Genomic DNA, 21,542 nt, shown 5'->3' on the forward strand with positions numbered 1-21,542 from the left:
ATCCATCCCGTTATTTATAAACAATGTATGGTAGGATCTAAGAGATTGTCCAACGGTGTTGGTTGTTGTCGTGTAACACATTTCCTCTTCATTTGTATGCATGACGAGTTATATCATATGGACATAACTTTTTGGTGTTTAGAACGCCTAAGAGGTGTCGGCGATGGTGTTTTGTATTCATCTTGCAGAATCTCTATTACATTCGACGGGTGAGTAACCGAATACGGCTGCTCAGGGCCGACATTCAGCAGCTGTTTAGGGCCGACATTCAACAACTTTTCAGGGATGCTTAAGATATAATCATGCTCCCATAACTCATTGTCATTGTAGTATCCATGTACGGTTCAATAATGTATACTTGTAAACGATGCAAAAACATAACGACCATAAACGATGAAATAATTAAAAATGTACCTCCATCCCCTTCGAGGTACAAACATTGTCTCCAGGAGTCTTATTGATAAGTTTTAGAACCATGAATAAAGTAGCCTCATGCTTTGCTAAACGCTCCTTCTAAGACCGCAACTGCCTACGACATTGATGGGTCAACAGCCAACAGTGGTGTTGACCGACCTCGTTCTGCAAGTCACTAATAATTTGGTCCTTGTCAATTAATGGATTAGCGGATGACGGTGGTGGTGGTGGCGAGTAAGATAGATCATCTATTTGTGCCTTCTTTTCTTGATGCTCATGGGTAGGGGAGTTTTTGGGTGATGGTGATAGGGAATGTGCCTTGTGAATTTCATTTTCGGGAAAATCAGGGCGATCAATCCATGCCGAGCTAACAATCCACCATTCAACATGCATCTCATCTTCCATCAACTTCAACTTCGGTACAAATCTATTACCCTTCTAACAAAATTAGAAAATTATAAATAAACATACATTATAAAATATATAAATATTTAAAATAATAAAGTAACCATACATCGTCTATTTGTAAAAATTGGTTGTAGTGAATATTTTGTAACGCCCTCAGTTTTGACCATGCAACAGCCCGAATGATCACATTTTGTTGTCGGGTACCAAATAAACTGCTCACCGGAAAAGTTTCAAGAATCCATATCTGAATGTTAACAAATAGATTAATAAAAAAATAGTTAGAATGTTAGCAAATAAAAATAAATAATATTTTTTTTTTCATTATATACTTACCTTAAAAGCGTATAAAAACTCATGTAGGGCATAGGTCAATTTTTTAGGTTCGTTCTCTTTCGGTCCATCTAGATGTATAAGCTTCTCAAACTTATTGAATACAGTAAAAAGTTGTTTGTATAATTGATCGCAAATTATCCCACCCCATGGATATCTTCCACATAAAATAAAAAATTAGTTAACAATTAAATTTATAAAAAATATTGGTAATGATAAGTAATTATAATCAATAATTGTAAAATAAACAACATTATACATATTGAATTCATCAAGGTTGGATAGCAAAGCGAAATACTCTTTTATAACAGGCTGTTTAGCCAAACGTCCATTGAAAGCCTTCTGTAAGAGGTATAAAAGACATACATAGACTGTATCCTCGCCTGATAACTCATTAAGTGATTGTTTAAACACATCCGTAACATGGTTTAATTAGACCGAGACATTCGTTAGGACCATAGGAAAGGCACGGTAACAAAAGGCAGCGCCGAATGCAGAAGCAGGAAAATAGTCACCAAACAGAAGCCGATGATGAGACAAAATTCTTTCTTCCCGAAAGACAGCTCGTAACCCCAATCTCAAAAACCATTTCCTCTACATGGCTTTGGGGGTCGGTGACAACTTCGTGGGAAAAGACGTAATTTAGAAGAAAATGATCTCCATCACCATTAGGAATGTCTAACCACCTCCTGAAACATGTATACCGAAACATAGTCTCCCATTCAGCTCTATTTTTGAATGCCGCAAGGAATTCCCCGCCGATTTGTTTACACGAGAGTGTAATTGATGCATCAACAATCATGTCATGTTGCACAAATAAAAAAAGTGTTAGCACTTCATTCTAAAATGGAAATGACCAATATTTTGGACAAGTTCCGGACCCGTTCTTCATATTCCGGACGCATTCAACGTGTTTCAGAATGGTTCTTCGTGTTCCGGAGGCTTTCGGAATGACATTTTAAGATCCATAACATGACATTTCGATGTAAATCAATAATAACTAAACATCTAAACTACTTTTCACTTGGTCTTACAATAATGATATCTTTAATTTAATCTCTGGAACATTTTCAGTTCATTCCGGAGGTGGTCTACTACATCCAGAACAATAAATAATAGTAGAAAACGAAGAACATACTCGTAAAATAGCGGGGTCGTAGAGCTCGTCTTCCATGTCGGAGATGGGTGTTGATGCATGTCGGAGATGGAAGTTTCATGTCGGAATCGAGTCGGAACATCGGAATTGGAATGTGCCTTTCCGGAATGTCGTGTCAAATCCGAATTTTGAAATTCAAAATCCCGATCCGGAACATATACGGTTTATAACACTTGGTTCTTTGTGCTTTTCAGTCTAGACCCTTGAGGGAGGAAGATTTGGTGGATTTGGTCCCTAGGGGTAAAAGTGTCAAGTTTGGGAAAGTTGGAGTATGCTGGGATGGTTTGAGGACGAAATCTAATTTAAGTAGGGGAGAGTTGTAACACTTGGTTCTTTGTGCTTTTTAGTCTAGACCCTTGGGGGTGGAAGATTTGGTGGATTTGGTACCTAAGGGGCAAAAGTGACAAATAAAAAAAAGTGTTAGCACTTCATTCTAAAATGGAAATGACCAATATTTTGGACAAGTTCCGGACCCGTTCTTCATATTCCGGACGCATTCAACGTGTTTCAGAATGGTTCTTCGTGTTCCGGAGGCTTTCGGAATGACATTTTAAGATCCATAACATGACATTTCGATGTAAATCAATAATAACTAAACATCTAAACTACTTTTCAGTTGGTCTTACAATAATGATATCTTTAATTTAATCTCTGGAACATTTTCAGTTCATTCCGGAGGTGGTCTACTACATCCAGAACAATAAATAATAGTAGAAAACGAAGAACATACTCGTAAAATAGCGGGTCGTAAAGCTCGTCTTCCATGTCAGAGATGGGTGTTGATGCATGTCGGAGATGGAAGTTGCATGTCGGAATCGAGTCGGAACATCGGAATCGGAATCGGAATCCGCCTTTCCGGAATGTCGCATCAAATCCGGATTTTGAAATTCAAAATCCCGATCCGGAACATATACGGTTTGTAACACTTGGTTCTTTGTGCTTTTCTGTTTAGACCCTTGGGGGAGGAAGATTTGGTGGATTTGGTCCCTAGGGGTAAAAGTGTCAATTTTGGGAAAGTTGGAGTATGCTGGGATGGTTTCAGGGATGAAATCTAATTTAAGTAGAGGAGAGTTGTAACACTTGGTTCTTTGTGCTTTTCAGTCTAGACCCTTAAGGGTGGAAGATTTGGTGGATTTGGCCCCTAAGGGGAAAAAGTGTCAATTTTGGGAAAGTCGGGAGTGCGTTGGGCGTACTAATGTGAGGATGGATTGCGCCTTCGGGGCACGTACGCAGGGCGTATGCGAGTTTTAATGAAACACTAATTTGGGGTGTTGCACCATATATAAGCTCCTTAAGTTCCTAGGTATGGCCTCTTTATCAGCCTCCATTGTCCAAAAACCCTAATCTCGAACCCTAATAGCCTCTTTGAGTGTTCTTGAGCCTTGGTCTTGATTTTGGTGGTTTATGCTCCTTGAAGTGAAAGAAGAAGAAGTTGGTGGACTCATTCTTTGGAAGGAAGCTTAGAGATCCAGATTTAGCTCCATCTCTTGGTGACTTTTGAGGTATAAAGTCCTAACCTTGATCCTTGTATGACTAGATCTCTTATTGTCATGGTTTTTATTCTTTTGGTCCCTTTTGGGTTAGTTTGATGAGTTAAGTCGTTTGTCGGGCTTATCCTTTTAGATCCGTGCATATTATGAGTTTCTTAAGCTTAAAGGTGCAAACTTTATGGTTTTGGTGGTCTCATGCATGCATTAAGTCAATTGTTAAGCTCTTTTGAGCCATAGAGCCCCATTAAGTCACGCATAACCACCTTAAGGAAGTCAAATATGAACTTGGGTCGTGGTCTTAATCGATTAAGAGCTAAAATTTGGAAAGTTGGCCAAAGTTGGTGAGTACGCGGGGCGTACAAGCCTGTATGATGTGCGTACAAGCCCTTTTAGCAATACGTTGAGCGTACAAGCTGAGTATGCCCCTCGTACTCAGCAAGTTGAGTTTTGTTGTTTTGGGCTAGGTGGGCTTGGTTGTCTTGGGCCATCAGAATTCCATGGTTGGGCTATTGAGATTTTGTTGGACTCTCTTGGGAGAAGGCCCATGAAAGGGATTGGGCTCAACTTGAAAAATTAGGCCATATTTGGGCCTTGGGTGTTTATTTGGAATTTGGGCCTTTGGATTGTTGGATTGGGCCTTGGCCTTGGCTAAGTAATGGAAAGAGTAAAAATGTCTTTTACCCTAGTTTGGGCACTTAGCATGGGCCGGGATCCGATTTATTGATTGGATGATTATTTTGTGATTGTTAGCGCGGAGATTTTTGCGGGCCAACAGTCATGGATTATTTCTATGAGATTCGACAGTGCAAGGTGAGTTTCATCACTGTGTTTAACGGGTCGAAGGCACCAATGCTGGCCCATGGTTTCTTATGCAGGGGTGCTAGATGTCTGCGTGACTCTTGCATGTGTATGTGCTTGTATGCTTACTAGGGCGGGGCCTGATGGTTATTCTATATGCTAGTATCTGGTTATGCGTATATGATTTGCATGTAAACGGTGTCCGTTATGTGAGTTTAGGCTGGGCCCGATGATTGTATGGTATGCTATTATTTTTGTGATTTCCGCATGTGTTTGTATGTTTATATGATTATATGCTTATATGATTTGTATGTGAGCGGGTGATATGTGCATAATTAGTTAATTATTTAGCATACATTTTTATTCATTTTTAACTAATTATGTGTATAATGTGGACAAAAGGTACTTAATACTGTTTAAATTTTGTTTTCAGTCCAAAAGACATGCTTGGGAGTCAAAGGGAACAAGGGAAAGCAATTAGAGACCAAAGAATGAAGATTGAGGGACAAAAGCTTTCCTACTTGGCGAGTACACGAGCCTACTCGGCGAGTCCATTAGAATATTCCAGAAGATAAGCCACGACTCCTGATTTGAGACGGATAACTAAGAACCTACTCGGCGAGTTGGGTCTGCTACTCGGCGAGTTGGGTCTGCTACTCGCTGAGTACACCCTGTTTTGACTTAGTTATAAAAACCGAGCCTTTATCCGATGGGAATACTTTTCTAGCATTTTTGGAGATTCATCTGCGATTGGAGAACCCTTGAAGGCGCTGAGGAACTCTAATCTTCAATCTCTTGAAGAATCAAGGCAACTAGGTTAATCATTCCACTTAGCTTTAGGAATTAAATATGTTTAGCTTAGTTAAACCTGTTTTTGTGTTTGTTTTTACTACAACTATGAGCTAAATACGTTTTTGTTTCTGTTTGGGGAATACCAAGTAACTCCTATGGTTTAATTATTAGATTTTGATTGATTGTCTATTAGTGATTTATTAAATTAAGTTTGTTAAAGAACCTTATGCATTAATCACAACTATTTTCTGTTAATTGGAAGACAATTAAGCTGCATGAACATCTCTTAGTTGTTAACCTCATATGTCTATGTGAACACTTAATCATATGCTTAGGAATAATGAATATGAAACTAAGATTAACAAGATAATGGGTAGATTAGTGTGTGAGCTTGTTTGAGAAACCAACAAACAAGAGGTTAATTGAACCACTAATTTGATTAACCACTACAAATCTTATTTAATCCAAATCATTAATCTAGGGAATTAATTAGTTTAAATATTTGATCACCGCTTGAATTAATTGATTGTCTAAGGGTTAGGAGTAATGAACATGAACCTAACCACTATAGTTGGTAGCCAATAACAATTAATCTATCATAAATTCAAAATAACCATAGGAGTGAATTGGTTGAACCTAAATAGAAACATCTTTATCAAATTTGGTGAATTAGTTGTTTGCTTTAATTACTTAGTTAATTAAGTGTTTTTGTGATGTGTTTAAGTTTCTAGTCTTGCAAAACTAGAGAAAAAACCTTTTTACTTTCATTATTTGCTTAGTTAAAATTAGCTATTAGTTTAATTTTCCCGTTCCCTGAGATCGACACCCTACTTATCCAACTATACCACTAAAAGACAGGTTCACTGCCTTTGTGTGCTAAATTTATTAATAAAAAGTAGGAATAAAACAAGTGCATTTTACACACATCAAGTTTTTGGCGCCGTTGCCGAGGAACGGTTCGAAATAATTAATCTAATCCCTAATTTTTTTTTCGATCCTTTGTGTGAGTTTACTGGCACAATGTTAATTTATTGCAATTTAGTAGTTAGAAATTAGGTTTTAGCATCTGTTTCAGTTTTAATATTTAGTTTAGAATTTCTTCAAAATTACACTGATACTCGCCGAGTGCAGTCGCACCTTCTCGGCGAGTACAAGTGTATTTGGCAATTAATTTTCATTTTTTTAGTTGCAATTTTTTGTTCTTTTTACGTTTTTATCTTGTTTATTTCAGGACTTTCTTGACCAGAGGATCAAACACTCCGCTGGTACCCCTGTTTGAAGATCCCGAATCCGCATTGAAAAGGAACAAAGGAAAGGACGTGGAGAGCTCGAGTACACCAAAGAAGTCACATTTGTCTAACTTGAAGATTGTTTTTGGGAAGAAAAAGAGCAGCAAATCAGGAGCATCCAACGCTTCTTTAGTAATCGACGAACCGGTTAAGGAAGACATTGAGTACGAGACCGAGGAAGAAGAGGAGCCTACATACGAGCACGAGTCCGATTCCGAGGAAGAGTTAGCTATCACTATGGCTGACATTGATGAAATCCCCATGGGGGAATGGAAGAAGAGGATGCGCGGTGACACTAGCCCGAGACTTGTGCAACCCGCAATTCCTGCAACTGCTACTTTCGAGCTTAAGGGCCATATCCTAGCTTTACTTAAATAAATACCTTTTTATGGGAAAGACCACGAAGATGCCTACAAGAATTTGGATGAAGTCAATGATGTAGCTGATTACTTCAATGTTCCAAATGTGCCTCGCGAGACTCAGCTACTTCGCATGCTTCCGGTGACATTCAAAGGTGCTGCAAAAGACTGGCTCAAGTCACTCCCCCCCAGATCAGTCACCACATGGGCCAAGATGAAAGAAGAATTCATTGATCACTTTTGCCCACCTTCCAAGATAGCCAAGTTGAAGAAGGACATTGCTAACTTTGATCAACAAGATGGAGAGTCGCTATATGAAGCTTGGGAGAGGTACAAAAGCTTACTAAGAAACTGTCCACACCATGACCTAAACAGCCAGCAAGAAGTCTCCATCTTCTATGATGGAGTCAATGTCACAACTAGGCAGTTACTTGACACACAAGGCCTGATCACAAAGAAGCCGCCCCCGGTAATCAAGGAATTGATTGAAGAATTCTCTAAACACTCTAGAGAATACCATAACCCTAGAAATGATGTTACTAGGGGAGCCGCATATGCAGCTACTGAAGACTTATCCGCGGTCATGGCTATGCTAAAAACCATGGATAGGAGGATGGATAAAAAGGATCAAACGATCCATGCTATTCGGGTGGGTTGTGAAAACTGCAATGGACCTCACCTCACTAGAGACTGTGATTTAGATAAGAATGGCAACAAGAAGGTGCAAGTTTGTTACTCAAGTGGAGACTGATATGATGAAGACTGGCGCAAACAAAAGAAAGAGTGGCTCCCTTATGAAGAGTACAAGAAGGCCAAGGAGGAAAAGTTTAGGCAAAAAGGGAGAGGTTTGTACCAAAAGGAGGAGCTGGTACAAGAGAGAAAGCCAAGCTTGGAAGAAATGCTCACAAAATTTGTAGCTGCTTCAGAAAAAAGACATAGTGATCATGATGCTGCCATTCAAGAAACAAGGACCATGCTTAGAAACCAGCAAACATCTATCCATAATATAGAAACGCAGTTTGGTCAACTTGCTCAACAAATCAACCAAAGGTCACCGGGCGAACTTCCTAGCAAAACTGAAAATAACCCACGAGGCGCGCACATAAACATAATAACAACAAGAAGTGGGAAAATAATCACTCCCCTGGCACCTATTCAGACTGAAGCATCCAAGGAATCACAGAAGGAGGAGGCAGAAAAGCAAGCAGAAAAGCAAAATTTACAATCTGACAGCCCTACTCGCCGAGTACCACGTATGGACTCGGCGAGTACACTACCAAATCCAAAAAAACAGATCCCTGAAAAGCTGTATCAGCCCCCAATGCCATACCCAACCCGAGCTATAAAAGAGAAGCAGGAAGAGGAGTACTAGAAGTTTCTAGATCATATCAAGGCTCTTCAAATCAACATACCCTTCATTGAAGTCGTCATGAAAATGCCCAAATATGCAAAGTTCCTTAAGGAACTTCTCACTAATAGAAGGAAGATGGAAGAAGTGAAGAAGGTAGTACTCAATGAAAACTGCTCAGCTGCTATGCTAAATAAGCTACCAAAGAAGAAGGGCGACCCGGGGAGTTTGACTTTACCTTGCCAATTTGGCAACTTGGCTACTATTCATGCCTTAGCCGATTCGGGAGCAAGTGTGAACCTAATGCCATATTCATTCTTTAAGAAGCTGGATCTCCCAGAACCAAGGCCAATTCGCATGGCAATTCACTTGGCAAACAAGACAGTCACCTTCCCAAGAGGCATATACGAAGACTTACTAGTCAAGGTGGACAAATTCGTCTTTCCCGCTGATTTTATCATTCTAGACATGGAGGCGGATCCACAAGTTCCAATCATCCTTGGAAGGCCCTTCCTCAACACGGCAAGTGCTATAGTAGACATGAGGGACTCAAAGCTCACCTTACGGGTAGGAGAAGATTCAGTCACATTCGGGGTAGACCAAGCTATGAAGTATGCAAGGAACAGTGACGACACGACATTCTCAATTGATATGCTTGACGAATTATTGGATGAATGCATAAGTGAAGATTCCAGCAAGTTCACAACTGATGATGAAGAATTTGATCCAGAAAAGACCTAATGGAGATTGAAAGGCTGTTGGAAGAAGCTAATTTTGAAGAATTGGTAAAGCAAACTGACAGCACTACTCGCCGAGTAGGGCCGATCTACTCACCGAGTTCTTCCTTAGAAAAGGCAGAATTCGTGAAGGCAGCCACAAACTCGCCGAGTATCTTACCTGCACTCGGCGAGTCCAATAGTCAGAACCAAAAATCTGAGCTCCAAACTTTACCAGAACATTTGGAGTATGCTTTCCTTGAATAAGGCAACCAAAAGCCAGTAATCATAGCCTCTGACTTGTCCAATTCTGAAAAAGAAGAGCTAGTGCAAGTGTTGGAGAAGCGGGAGCGGGCCATAGCATGGAGCATCACCGACATCAAGGGAATAAGCCCATCTTATTGCTCCCACAAGATCAATCTGGAAGAAGGAGCAAAGCCAGTTGTACAACACCAAAGAAGGTTAAACCCGAATATGCAAGAAGTAGTCAAGAAGGAAGTGGTTAAAATCTTAGATGCGCGAATTATCTATTCCATTTCCGACAGTCCATGGGTGAGTCCGGTCCAAGTGGTGCCCAAGAAAGGAGGGATGACGGTCATAACCAACGAAAAGAACGAGCTAATTCCGACACGAACGGTAACCGGTTGGAGAGTGTGCATCGATTATCGAAAGCTAAATGATGCCACTCGTAAAGACCATTTTCCCTTACCTTTTATTGATCAAATGTTAGAAAGACTATCGGGCCATAGTTATTATTGCTTTCTAGATGGATTCTCGGGTTATTTCCAAATACCCATAGACCCAATGGACCAAGAAAAGACCACATTTACTTGCCCAAGTGAGACGTTTCCTTATAGACGCATGCCCTTTGGGCTATGCAATGCACCTGCGACTTTTCAAAGGTGTATGACAGCCATATTCCACGATATGGTGGAAAAATTCATGGAAGTTTTTATGGATGACTTTTCCGTTTTTGGATCTTCTTTCCATGATTGTCTCACAAATGTTGACTTAATGCTTGCTAGGTGTGAAAAAACCGACTTGGTCCTCAATTGGGAGAAATGTCACTTTATGGTCAAGGAGGGTATAGTTTTGGGCCACAAGGTTTCCAAAATGGGAATTGAAGTGGATCGGGCAAAGATTGACATCATTGCCAAATTACCCCCACCAACTAATGTGAAAGGCATTAGAAGTTTTCTAGGACACGCAGGTTTTTACCGGCGTTTCATAAAAGATTTTTTCCAAAATAACTAGACCTCTAACACAATTATTATTAAAAGATGCACCATTTAATTTTACTAAAGAGTGTTTAGAGGCATTGGAATTTTTAAAGGAAAAATTAACTAATGCCCCAATCATTGTTGCACCAAATTGGAGTTTACCCTTTGAGATTATGTGTGATGCTAGTGACTTTGCATTAGGAGCTGTTCTTGGTCAAAGGGTTGATAAGCACTTTCGACCCATATATTATGCTAGCAAGACTCTAAATCCAGCCCAAGAAAATTACACCACCACGGAAAAAGAATTATTAGTTGTGGTGTATGCTTTTGACAAGTTCCGTCCATATTTAGTTTTATCTAAAACAACCGTTTTTACTGACCACTCTGCCATCAAGTATTTATTTGCCAAACAGGATGCTAAGCCAAGACTGATACGATGGGTGCTACTTCTTCAAGAGTTTGACATAGAGATACGAGACAAGAAGAGAATGGAGAATGTAGCAGCTAACCACTTGTCAAGGCTTGAAAACCCGTAATTGCATGAAGATAGAGTTGGCGATGATTTTCTGGACGAGTATATTATGGTGACCGTGGGAGAAGAACCATGGTTTGCAAATATAGCTAACTACTTAGCTAGCAATTACATCCCAACAGATCTCACAAGTCAACAAAAGAAGAAATTATTTCCCGAGATAAAATATTACTTTTGGGATGAACCATATTTTTTCCAAAGCTGCGTGGATGGGATCATACGAAGATGCGTGTTCGGGAATGAAAGTCGGAAGATATTAGAGCATTGTCATAGCGGGCCCACGGGTGGACATCATGGAGCACACTACACTACAAAGAAGATCTTTGACATTGGGTTCTATTGGCCCACAAATTTTAAAGATGCAGTCCAATTTGTCAAAGAATGTGATGCTTGTCAAAGAGTGGGAAACATTTCATCTCGAAATGAAATGCCACAACATAGTATCCAAGTGTGCGAGGTGTTTGATATATGGGGAATCGACTTCATGGGACCATTTCCCATGTCTAAAGGAAACAAATACATATTAGTGGCGGTGGATTATGTATCCAAATGGGCGGAGGCACAAGCGTTACCGACAAATGACAGTCGGGTGGTGGTGCGGTTTTTAAAGAAGTTATTTTCACGATTTGGAGTCCCGAAAGCTCTTATAAGTGACCGAGGCACACATTTTGCCAATGACCAATTGGAGAAGGTGTTAAAGAAATATGGGGTAACCCATAATTTTTCCACATCCTACCATCCACAAACTAGTGGACAAACCGAAGTGACAAATCGAGCTTTAAAGTGAATCTTGGAGAAATCGGTGGGGAGCAATCGCAAGGAATGGTCGGATAAGCTAGATGATGCACTTTGGGCTTTTCATACAGCTTTCAAAACACCTATTGGTACTACACCATATAGGTTAGTCTATGGGAAGCAATGCCATTTTCCGGTGGGGATAGAGCATAAGGCGTTTTGGGCCTTAAAGATGTGTAACTTCAACATGGAGGAACTCAAGAGCAACCGGTTGATGCAAATGAATGCTCTTGAGGAGCTTAGGAATGATGCATACTCTAGTTCGTGGCTTTATAAAGAGAAGACCAAGATGTGGCATGAAAAAAGGATAAAAGAAAATAAAGAATTTCATGAAGGCCAAAAAGTGTTGCTCTTTAATTCACGACTAAAGCTTTTCTCGGGAAAACTCAAGTCAAGATGGGATGGTCCTTTTCTGGTGAAGACGGTGTTTCCACATGGTGCTATAGAGCTATTGTCAAGAGATGGTACACCTTTCAAGGTCAATGGCCATAGGGTCAAAAAAGTATGAAGAAGGAGTCCCCCGGAATGAAGGAATGGAAGAGTTGCTGTTGCTGGAAGGGATTGCAACCATGTAGAAGGGGAGGAGTCTAGCTAATGACTCCTTAAAAAGAAGCGCTTCTCGGGAGGCAACCCGAGTCTCAAGTTTGCATTTTCTTTCCTTTTCTTTAGTTTTATTTTTATTTTTTTCATTCGTCTTCTTTTGAGAATATAATTGCTTGAGGGCAAGCAATGCCTAGAGTGTGGGGTGGATGGCTAAAAAAAATGAGAAAATACATTAATTTTTCAAAACATTCAAATTTTTTTCAAACTGCAAGGATTACTCGCCGAGTAGGCACGTATACTCCGCGAGTACCTGCCCGAGTAACCCAATAAAACGCGTAACAACATTTCTACTCGGCGAGTAGAACCTTTCTACTTGGAGAGTAGCCAATTTACACGGATGATATATAATCTGTAAAATAAGGGTTTTTACCCATTTAACCCCTATACTCGCCGTGCACAGCGTTCCCTCAAGCATCTCCCACGATTTCTTCAAATTTCTTCAAATTTCCACTTAATCTTCGTCTTTCAAAGGAAAAGGTAACATCTTTACACTTAAAACTCATCAAAGGTTCAAGCTTTATCGTTGATTTGCCCCTATTTTGCTTAAATTCAGATTTGGGGGTTTCCTCAAATTCTAGGGTTTTAATTTAGCCATGAATTAGGTAATGTTAGGAGGAATTTCTTTTGGATTTATGGTTAGATGACTCATTACAACAAACCCCTGTGAATAATTTGGAGTTTTGGACAGCCTATACATGATCGGTACAAAACTGTTACCGATGTTCATCCTACTCGCCGAGTAGGTCGTGTACTCGGCGAGTAGAGGACTATTCAGACCCGATTCATTTGTTTTTTAATTACTCGGTACTGTTTGTTTGTGTTCTTTTGATGTTTTTATGCAGGTATCATGGCCAGAAGGGGGCAGTCTTCTAGGGGAGCCAAAGTGATATCCCGTGGCTTTCATTTCAACAAATGACTTCTAAATCATCCCAAGCGCGGGCCAAAAACAGATTAGAGGTGCTCAAACAGAAGGAAATCCATTTTCCCAACGTTGTTGACTGGGATTGGTTGGGAAATGTGGGGTTGGAGGAGGAGCTTACACCATACTTGGTGAAGGAGTGCAGCTTGGGGTATACCACCATCACATGTGATGGTTGGTTGCAATTATTTATGATACAGGAACCTATTTATGCTGAGCTGTGTTGGGAATTTTTTGCTACCATCTCATTCCGAGGTGGTAGTGAGTATTACAACCCCAACATAATTTCTTTTTCTTTGGGCGGAGAGCTGCGACAGTGCAGCATTGCTGAGTTTTCTTGGAGGCTGGGGATTTATGACCAGAGCACAATGATGACTGAGGATTTTGAAGCTTTTCTGGAGAACTGCCATAAGGAACTTCCCGAGGCAGTGGTGGCCTCTACATGGTGGAACACAATTGCCAACCGGGTGTATATTCCTTCAACCACCCAAGAGGGTCATATTCGCTCGCCGATTCATCGTCTTATTCACCGCTTCGTGGCCAACACCATCAACATGCGGAAGGATTGGGACAAGGTCCCAACCCTTGATATCTTCTATCTATGGAGTATTATTACTCCCGACGCTTTCTGCAATCTCCCTTATTGCATCGCCAAGTTTCTTGCTGAAGGGGCGGTCAAGGAAAAGATTAACTCCAAGATTAATGGAGGCATGTTTGTTACAAGGCTTGCCAGGTCATTTGGGGTCCTAGATTTGCAACAAGCTAGGGCACTCACGGTCATTCAACCTCCACCATTCAACACTGCATTATACAGGAGGGCACGGATCGTTGAGAAGTTTGGTGATTCATTTTCCATTCCACATGCAGACGAGCCGACAATCCCCGAGGAGCCGGGAAGGCGGGTACGACAACGTAGCGAGCGGGTACGAGAAGACCCACTGGTTATTCCGGTGGAGGAGGAAAACGATGGTTGGAATCAAGTGGAGTACCAGCGCTATTTGGACGATATTGGATGAGGGGTTAATTACAATAATCAATCTTTTGAATACCTCTTCCAACAGATGAACATTGCCCCAAGACCCGGACCCGACTATCCATACATTATGAGTTGGGACGAAAGAACGAGGAGGAGAAATGAAGAAGGAGGAAGTGGTGCGGGAGGAGACGATATGGAGGACGAAGATTGAAGAGTTTATTTTTCTGTTTTGTGTTTATGATGTTTTGTTTTGTTTTGAACAATTGTTAAACACTTGGATGATTTTTATTTTTGTTGGGATGGTTATTACTTTCACTTTTAGTTGTTTATTTTTCAGGAATGGAAGATTAGGAAGCATACTAAGTTGTTGAGGGTCAAGTAAGGAATGAGAGATGTTCAAGAAGAGTACAAAGTTTTGTCCTTAGGATTGAGTCCGTGAGAGTCGAGAGTAATGGAGAGTGTTGCTGCTGAAGGATTTAGAGTGAGGGTCAGTGAAATTTCCAATTTCAAAACCTGAGTCGAAAGGAACATGAGCTGGATCAGTTTTGGCAATACAATGCCTACTCGCCGAGTGCACAAATTCTACTCGACGAGTACATGGGATATTACACATTAAAGTTCCAAGTCAGTGCCTACTCGCCGAGTAGACTTGCAATTTTCGATTTCCAGAACTGTTTTGAGCACTTTCACTGCAGCATTTATCCACTTTTTGTGAAGAATTGTTACTGGGGATTTTCTAAGAAGCTTGTTCCGTGATATTTTCGAGCTGTCAACCACACAAGACGCATGACACCCAAGACATGGATGAGCTGTTCCCATGGCTAAAGTCAAGTGAAGATGGAGCTGAAGAAAAGAGTATCAACCTATCAACTGCTACCCCAGGGGAGTTTGTTCCAATTCTCTCTATATTTGCATTTTTTTTATTTTTTGCATAATATGAAATGAGGGCATTACATAAAATAAGTGTGGGGTAGGGGGTTGGTCACATATTAGAAAATTTAGAGTCTTAATTTAGGCTAATTTTTTTTTTAAAAAAAATTGTTGCATACCAAAAATATTACTTAGGACTTAATTTAGAAAATTTTGGTAAAAGCAAATTAGGATTCCATGTTAGAATTATGTTGATAATTGCATGAAAACCCAAATGTTTAGTTGAGCCTATACACATTCTAGTGCATTTGTGGCTTCCTTATTCCAGTGAAATCATGGGACAAAAACACGACATCGCTCAGCCTGAGGGATGCAATATGTTTAGCAGCCTAAACCTGAAATGTATCCAGGAAAATTATTATCGTTAGCCAATAAAGGTTGAGGTTGAGCGCCCCTGCTTAAGCATGTAGGTTTTTGAGTAAAAAAAGAGAGGTACATGTAAAAAAAAAGAGAGAATTGCAAGAAAAGTTTGAAGAATTTTGGAGCAAATAAAGTGAAGATCAAAAGATCAAAATTCCAAGAAATTCAAAAAGTTGAAGATACCAAAAGTCAAACAATAAAAGTGGTGAATTCAAAGAGATCAAAGATCAAATTATCAAGAAAGTGAAGAATTCAAAAAGAGCTCCATAGTGGTATCATAAATTGTAATTCTAGATTATGTATGCTTGGGTTGCTCAACTAAAAATACCTTGAGGGTAAGACGTTTTCTGTGGATGGATTCGGAGGGATGCATAAAATGAGCATAGTTCGGGGTGAGTGGGCGAATGTTTATGAGGATTGTGAGTATTTGGAGTATGGGGGTACTTAGGACAATTTTAGACACAAATGCATGCGTTGCGGTCTTGGCATAATGGCTGGGTTAGATTGGAGTTGTTATATGTGGTTCTAATATGTTTAAAATTCAGTTTTGCTTCGAGGCAAGCAAAAGTCAAGTGTGGGGTATTTTGATATGTGTATAATTAGTTAATTATTTAGCATACATTTTTATTCATTTTTGACTAATTATGTGTATAATGTGGACAAAAGGTACTTAATATTGTTTAAATTTTGTTTTCAGTCCAAAAGACATGCTTGGGAGTGAAAGGGAACAAGGGAAAGCAATTAGAGACCAAAGAATGAAGATTGAGGGACAAAAGTTTTCCTACTCGGTGAGTACACGAGCCTACTCGGAGAGTCCATTAGAATATTCCAGAAGATAAGCCACGACTCCTGATTTGAGACGGATAACTAAGAACCTACTCGGCGAGTTGGGTCTGCTACTCGCCGAGTACACCCTGTTTTGAGATAGTTATAAAAACCGAGCCTTTATCCGATGGGAATACTTTTCTAGCGTTTTTGGAGATTCATCTGCGATTGGAGAACCCTTGAAGGCGCTGAGGAACTCTAATCTTCAATCTCTTGAAGAATCAAGGCAACTAGGTTAATCATTCCACTTAGCTTTAGGAATTAAGTATGTTTAGCTTAGTTAAACTTGTTTTTGTGTTTGTTTTTACTGCAACTATGAGCTAAATACGTTTTTGTTTCTGTTTGGGGAATACCAAGTAACTCCTATGGTTTAATTATTAGATTTTGATTGATTGTCTATTGGTGATTTATTAAATTAAGTTTGTTAAAGAACCTTATGCATTAATCACAACTATTTTTTGTTAATTGGAAGACAATTAAGCTGCATGAACATCTCTTAGTTGTTAACCTCATATGTCTATGTGAACACTTAATCATATGCTTAGGAATAATGAATATGAAACTAAGATTAATAAGATAATGGGTAGATTAATGTGTGAGCCTGTTTGAGAAACCAACAAACAAGAGGTTAATTGAACCACTAATATGATTAACCAGTACAAATCTTATTTAATCGAAATCATTAATCTAGGGAATTAATTAGTTTAAACATTTGATCATCGCTTGAATTAATTGATTGTCTAAGGGTTAGGAGTAATGAACATGAACCTAACCACTATAGTTGGTAGCCAATAACAATTAATCTATCATAAATTCAAAATAACCATAGGAGTGAATTGGTAGAACCTAAATAGAAACATCTTTATCAAATTTGGTGAATTAGTTGTTTGCTTTAATTACTTAGTTAATTAAGTGTTTTTGTGATGTGTTTAAGTTTCTAGTCTTGCAAAACTAGAGAAAAAAGCTTTTTACTTTCATTATTTGCTTAGTTAAAATTAGCTATTAGTTTAATTTTCCCGTTCCCTGAGATCGACACCCTACTTATCCAACTATACCACTAAAAGACAGGTTCACTGCCTTTGTGTGCTAAATTTATTAATAAAAAGTAGGAATAAAACAAGTGCATTTTACACACATCAGCGGGGCCCGTTATATGTGACAACCAACAAATTCAGGTCAAAGTCAAAGTCAACAAGTCAAAGTCAAAGTAGACGAGTCAAAGTCAAGTCAACAAGTCAAACCTGTCAAACTTATCTAATACTTGCATGATTAAAATTTATCTATGAAAATGTACATTAGTATGTCAAGAATTCAAGTGTCGCGGATATTTTATGTGTTTATCAATGTGAAACCCTAAGAAGGGAGTTAAACGCATCAAAACACGACTAAGGACCCTTTCGGGGACTTAAAACAATCATAAACGAAGCATTACGAGGTTCACGAACCTTGCATTTCGAGGTAATACAATAATAATGGCTAAAATTTAATTTCTCCCAAATCTCTCTCAACTTTTTATAGTCATCCGGGTCATCCCGACCCTTAACTTGGCCAAAAATCACGCAAAATGGGAAGTTAAATGGAAAAATAGCTAAATAGGGCCCGAAACCTCTTAGGAATCGAACCCTTCTAATAGGACCAAAGTCCCCTCAAGACTGAACTGCTTAGGACCGAACCGAACTGTCATAAGCGAACTTAGCCATCTCAGACCGAACTTCTTGCACCCGAAATGAACCAAGCCTTCAGTCCATTTCGCCCCCTCGCACCTTCGGTCCATTTCCTTACCTCCAGTCCCTCCTTCTCCCACTCTCGGTTCTCGCCTCCTAAGAGCCGAACCTTGCAGGTTCACTCCTTAATGCCCGGTTTTCGACTACGTTCGCTTCCTAACCCCGTTTTGGACGAAGATTTTTCACCAAATTCATATTTTTACCATTTTAAACCCCCAAAACTCATATTTTATTTATTTGAAGGGCCCAAATTAGTGGTTTGGTCTAGGCTTTGCATTGTAATAGTGGTTTGGTATAGATAGAGTATTTTAGTAGGTGTAATAGCCGTTTATGGTTTCTAATGAGTTTACGGCCGTAAACACCTTACGGCCGTAAACCCTTCTCGGTCGTAGTTCCCTATAAATAGATGGCTAGTCATACGTGTTTAATTGTTAATGCCTTATTGTTCACGGCCCTATATCGAGTTGTACCAGACGTTTACTTCAATAGAACGTGTGCAAGCTTGATTTCATTGCTTCTCTACTTTTATTCTTGTTTCTGTGATTGTGTTTGCTATTGATCACTGGTAAGATCCGTTCTCAGGACCTTACAATAGGTATCAGAGCAGAACCATCATCAAAGGCCCTCTACAATTGATTTTGGAGCGAGTTTTTATTGGCTTGAGATTAAGTTCGTGTTTTTCTGCAAGAGGGTTTTTGCTTTCATCGAAAAACTGCAAAAATCGTAGCTTACGGCTCGAGCTTATGGCCGTAATCACTATTTACGGCCGCAAACTCATCATAGTTCTTAAACCGTGAACTGCATTCTTGAATCGTTAACACGGAATTTTCATAAATCGAAGATTGATTGTTCTTGGACCATGAACCTTAGACCGTATTCTTTTTTCAACCGCAAACTCGGAGTTTACGGCCGCAAACTGATTTTGGGCAGTAAATTCTTTTTGGACAGTAAATCGGATTTTAACTGTGTTTGACCAGAAACTCAATTTAAATTTTAATTAATTTGCTTTCTGTTTCACATTAATTAAACAATAAAAATGGAATCTCAAAGTCAAAATCATTTTCAAGAACTTGATGTTGTCATGGGCACCACTACACGAATTCCAAGGTTAATGTCTGTTGATGGTTTTCCCGAGTGGAAGTACAGAATAGAGAAATACATAAAAATGAAAGACTTCAAGATCTGGAAATGCATCATCAAGGATCCAGTCAGAATAACCACTACAGTTGCAGGGCAAGTGGTTGAAAAGAAGATAGAAAATTACACTGATGAAGACTTCGAGAGTGTGGAAGAGCAGGAGAAGGCTTTGGCCATCTTGACCATGGCCCTGTCACCAGATATTGCTCAAGGTTTCAGAGAGTATACCTCTGCTAAGGCTTTGTGGGAAGCCCTAATTGAGGTTTATGAAGGGAACGAAGACATGCGGGAGAGTCGCCAAGACATGCTGCGACAACGATTCAATGTGTTCAATTATGTTCCTGGAGAGACTCTTGAAGCACAGCTGCAGCGGTTCACATATCTCAATACTGAAATGATTGTGGCTGGGATTTTCTATACAAAATCAGAGATAAACAAGAAGCTACTGAATGCTCTCCCAAAATCTTGGAACATGAATGTAGCTGTCATCAAGAAGACTAAAGATCTCAGCCGTCTCTCTCTCGTTGAAGTGATGGCAGTTATCAAGGCGTGTGATATTGATGACAAGCAGAGGGAGATCAACCATGTGAACTCATATTCACCTGCAAACCTTGGCATCTCTTCTAACAATGCTCTTTCATATTTTTCTTTTTCTCTTCCTTCTGCAAGTCAATCATTTACTACTCCGCAGGCTCAGATTCAGACTTTTCCCACTCCATCAGCTTCCTTTGCATCAGCCATACCTTTCTCGCAGAATCAATCGTTCGTGGCTTCTCAAGCTGCTTCATCCTTAACTGGGGCTTCTTCTTCAAGGGAAAAGGAGGGTGATGAAAATCTTGCTCTTGCTTCAGCGCTTGTCAATTACTACAATGCACTCGTCGCCGGGGATCTTCCACCCCAACTATCATTTTCCGTTCTTGATCAGATTCACCCTGAAGACGTTGAGGAGATGGATATTACGTGGAAAATTTCCATGGCAGTCTTTAGGGCAAAGCAGTTTGCCAAAAATATTAGAAAGAACAACTGGGGAATGAGTGCTGACAAGAAAGTTGGGTTCAGCAAGGGAAAGCTTCGATGTTTCAACTGCCATGAGCCAGGGTATTTTGCTCGTGATTGTCCACAGTTAGACAGAAGATTAAATAATGATAGGACAATAGTTGCAGTCGGAAACAATCAAAGTGGTACTCAAATAAACAACAAGAAGGCTATGGCCGCTCAGTCATTTGACTAGGAGGATCAGATGCAGGCCCTGAACTTGTCTGGACCTGAAACTACCCACCTGGCACAAGTTTGTTATGATGCTCTGGTAGAGATTGTGGCAGCTGAAGATAAGATGATGGAGCTGCAGTTTGCATTGATGGTATCTTCTTCTCATGAACCTAATACAACCGAGGTAAGTTGACCATTATACTCTCAAGCCTGTATTGATTATGTTAAAATTCTGCATGAGAAAATTGAGACATTAGATAGTGAAGTAGAAAGCCTTAAGATTCTTCGTGAACTTAATGACTCATTAAAAAGGGAAGTAGAAGACCTTAGATATGAAGGTTACCAACTCAGAAAAGGTCAAAAACCACTTAAAGCCCAATTGGAATAAAAAAATAAAGGACTTTAGGAGACTTCAGGAAGACTACAGTAATAAATTCGAAAATTATGATTATGTAGTGAAACAGAACGCTGAACTAGTGGCTAAAATTGAATCTTTAAAGGGCAAATTTGAAACCGCTGATTTTGATTTTAGGAAATTTGATGTCTCGAGTGAGGTAGTTGCAAATATGATAGACCACTGCATGCAATTTAAGAGAAATCAATCAAAGGGTCTAGGTTATAATCAAGTGCCTCCTCCTTTCGATCATTTATATCAGCATAAGCCCCTATCCAAAGAAGAGATTGCCAATGAACCATTCATGGTTTATGGAAAGCCATCTGGTTTTGTTTCGGGAGGATTTATTAATGTTGAAAGTACTAACATTTCTACTTCTCCTGCAGATCAATCCTTGAATCAGTCAAAGCACGAAGTTGAAGGATCTGTTTCTGAAAATAAAATTGAGTCCGAACCTGAAGTTTTAGTTTTTAATGTGACAACCCGAAATTTCCATTCGGTCAAACCCTAAAAGTCAACCACTTCTTATCATAAGTTAATGTCATTATTTCTTATTTTTAAGAAATTTAAAGTTCGGTTGATTATTTTAATATTATTTTAAGCGAACGGGTGAAAGAAAGTGCCGTCTCGGGTTTTGATTTTTAAAAACTGCAAACACCTAGTGTCTTAGAAGTTCTCGACCAAACTATTTTGTTTGGGTCGAAAAATCATCCCAAAAACGTAAACTCATGCCTTAAGCATGAGTTTACTCCCCAAGACTAGCCATTTGTGTTTACTCCCCAAAATCCCAAAAGAGTAAACTCCAAAATATCCTTTCA

General features: G+C 39.6%; 1 protein-coding gene and 1 non-coding gene across 2 annotated transcripts; one reads left to right on the top strand and one right to left on the bottom strand.

The window, feature by feature from the left end:
• Nucleotides 1-7,298: 7,298 nt before the first annotated feature.
• LOC145080726 (small nucleolar RNA R71) lies at nt 7,299-7,405 on the bottom strand. Its single transcript, XR_013695314.1, has one exon. It is a non-coding gene; the product is annotated as a small nucleolar RNA R71 (small nucleolar RNA).
• Nucleotides 7,406-8,522: 1,117 nt separating this feature from the next.
• On the top strand, nt 8,523-9,125 carry LOC145065281 (uncharacterized). Its single transcript, XM_079012395.1, has one exon. It carries the CDS (start codon nt 8,523-8,525, stop codon nt 9,123-9,125), a length of 603 nt encoding a protein of 200 aa, XP_078868521.1.
• The last annotated feature ends 12,417 nt before the right edge of the window (nt 9,126-21,542 follow it).

This window comes from Lactuca serriola, chromosome 1, assembly GCF_051521515.1.
Source record: "Lactuca serriola cultivar US96UC23 chromosome 1, Lser_US96UC23_V15, whole genome shotgun sequence".
Lineage (NCBI taxonomy): Eukaryota > Viridiplantae > Streptophyta > Magnoliopsida > Asterales > Asteraceae > Lactuca > Lactuca serriola.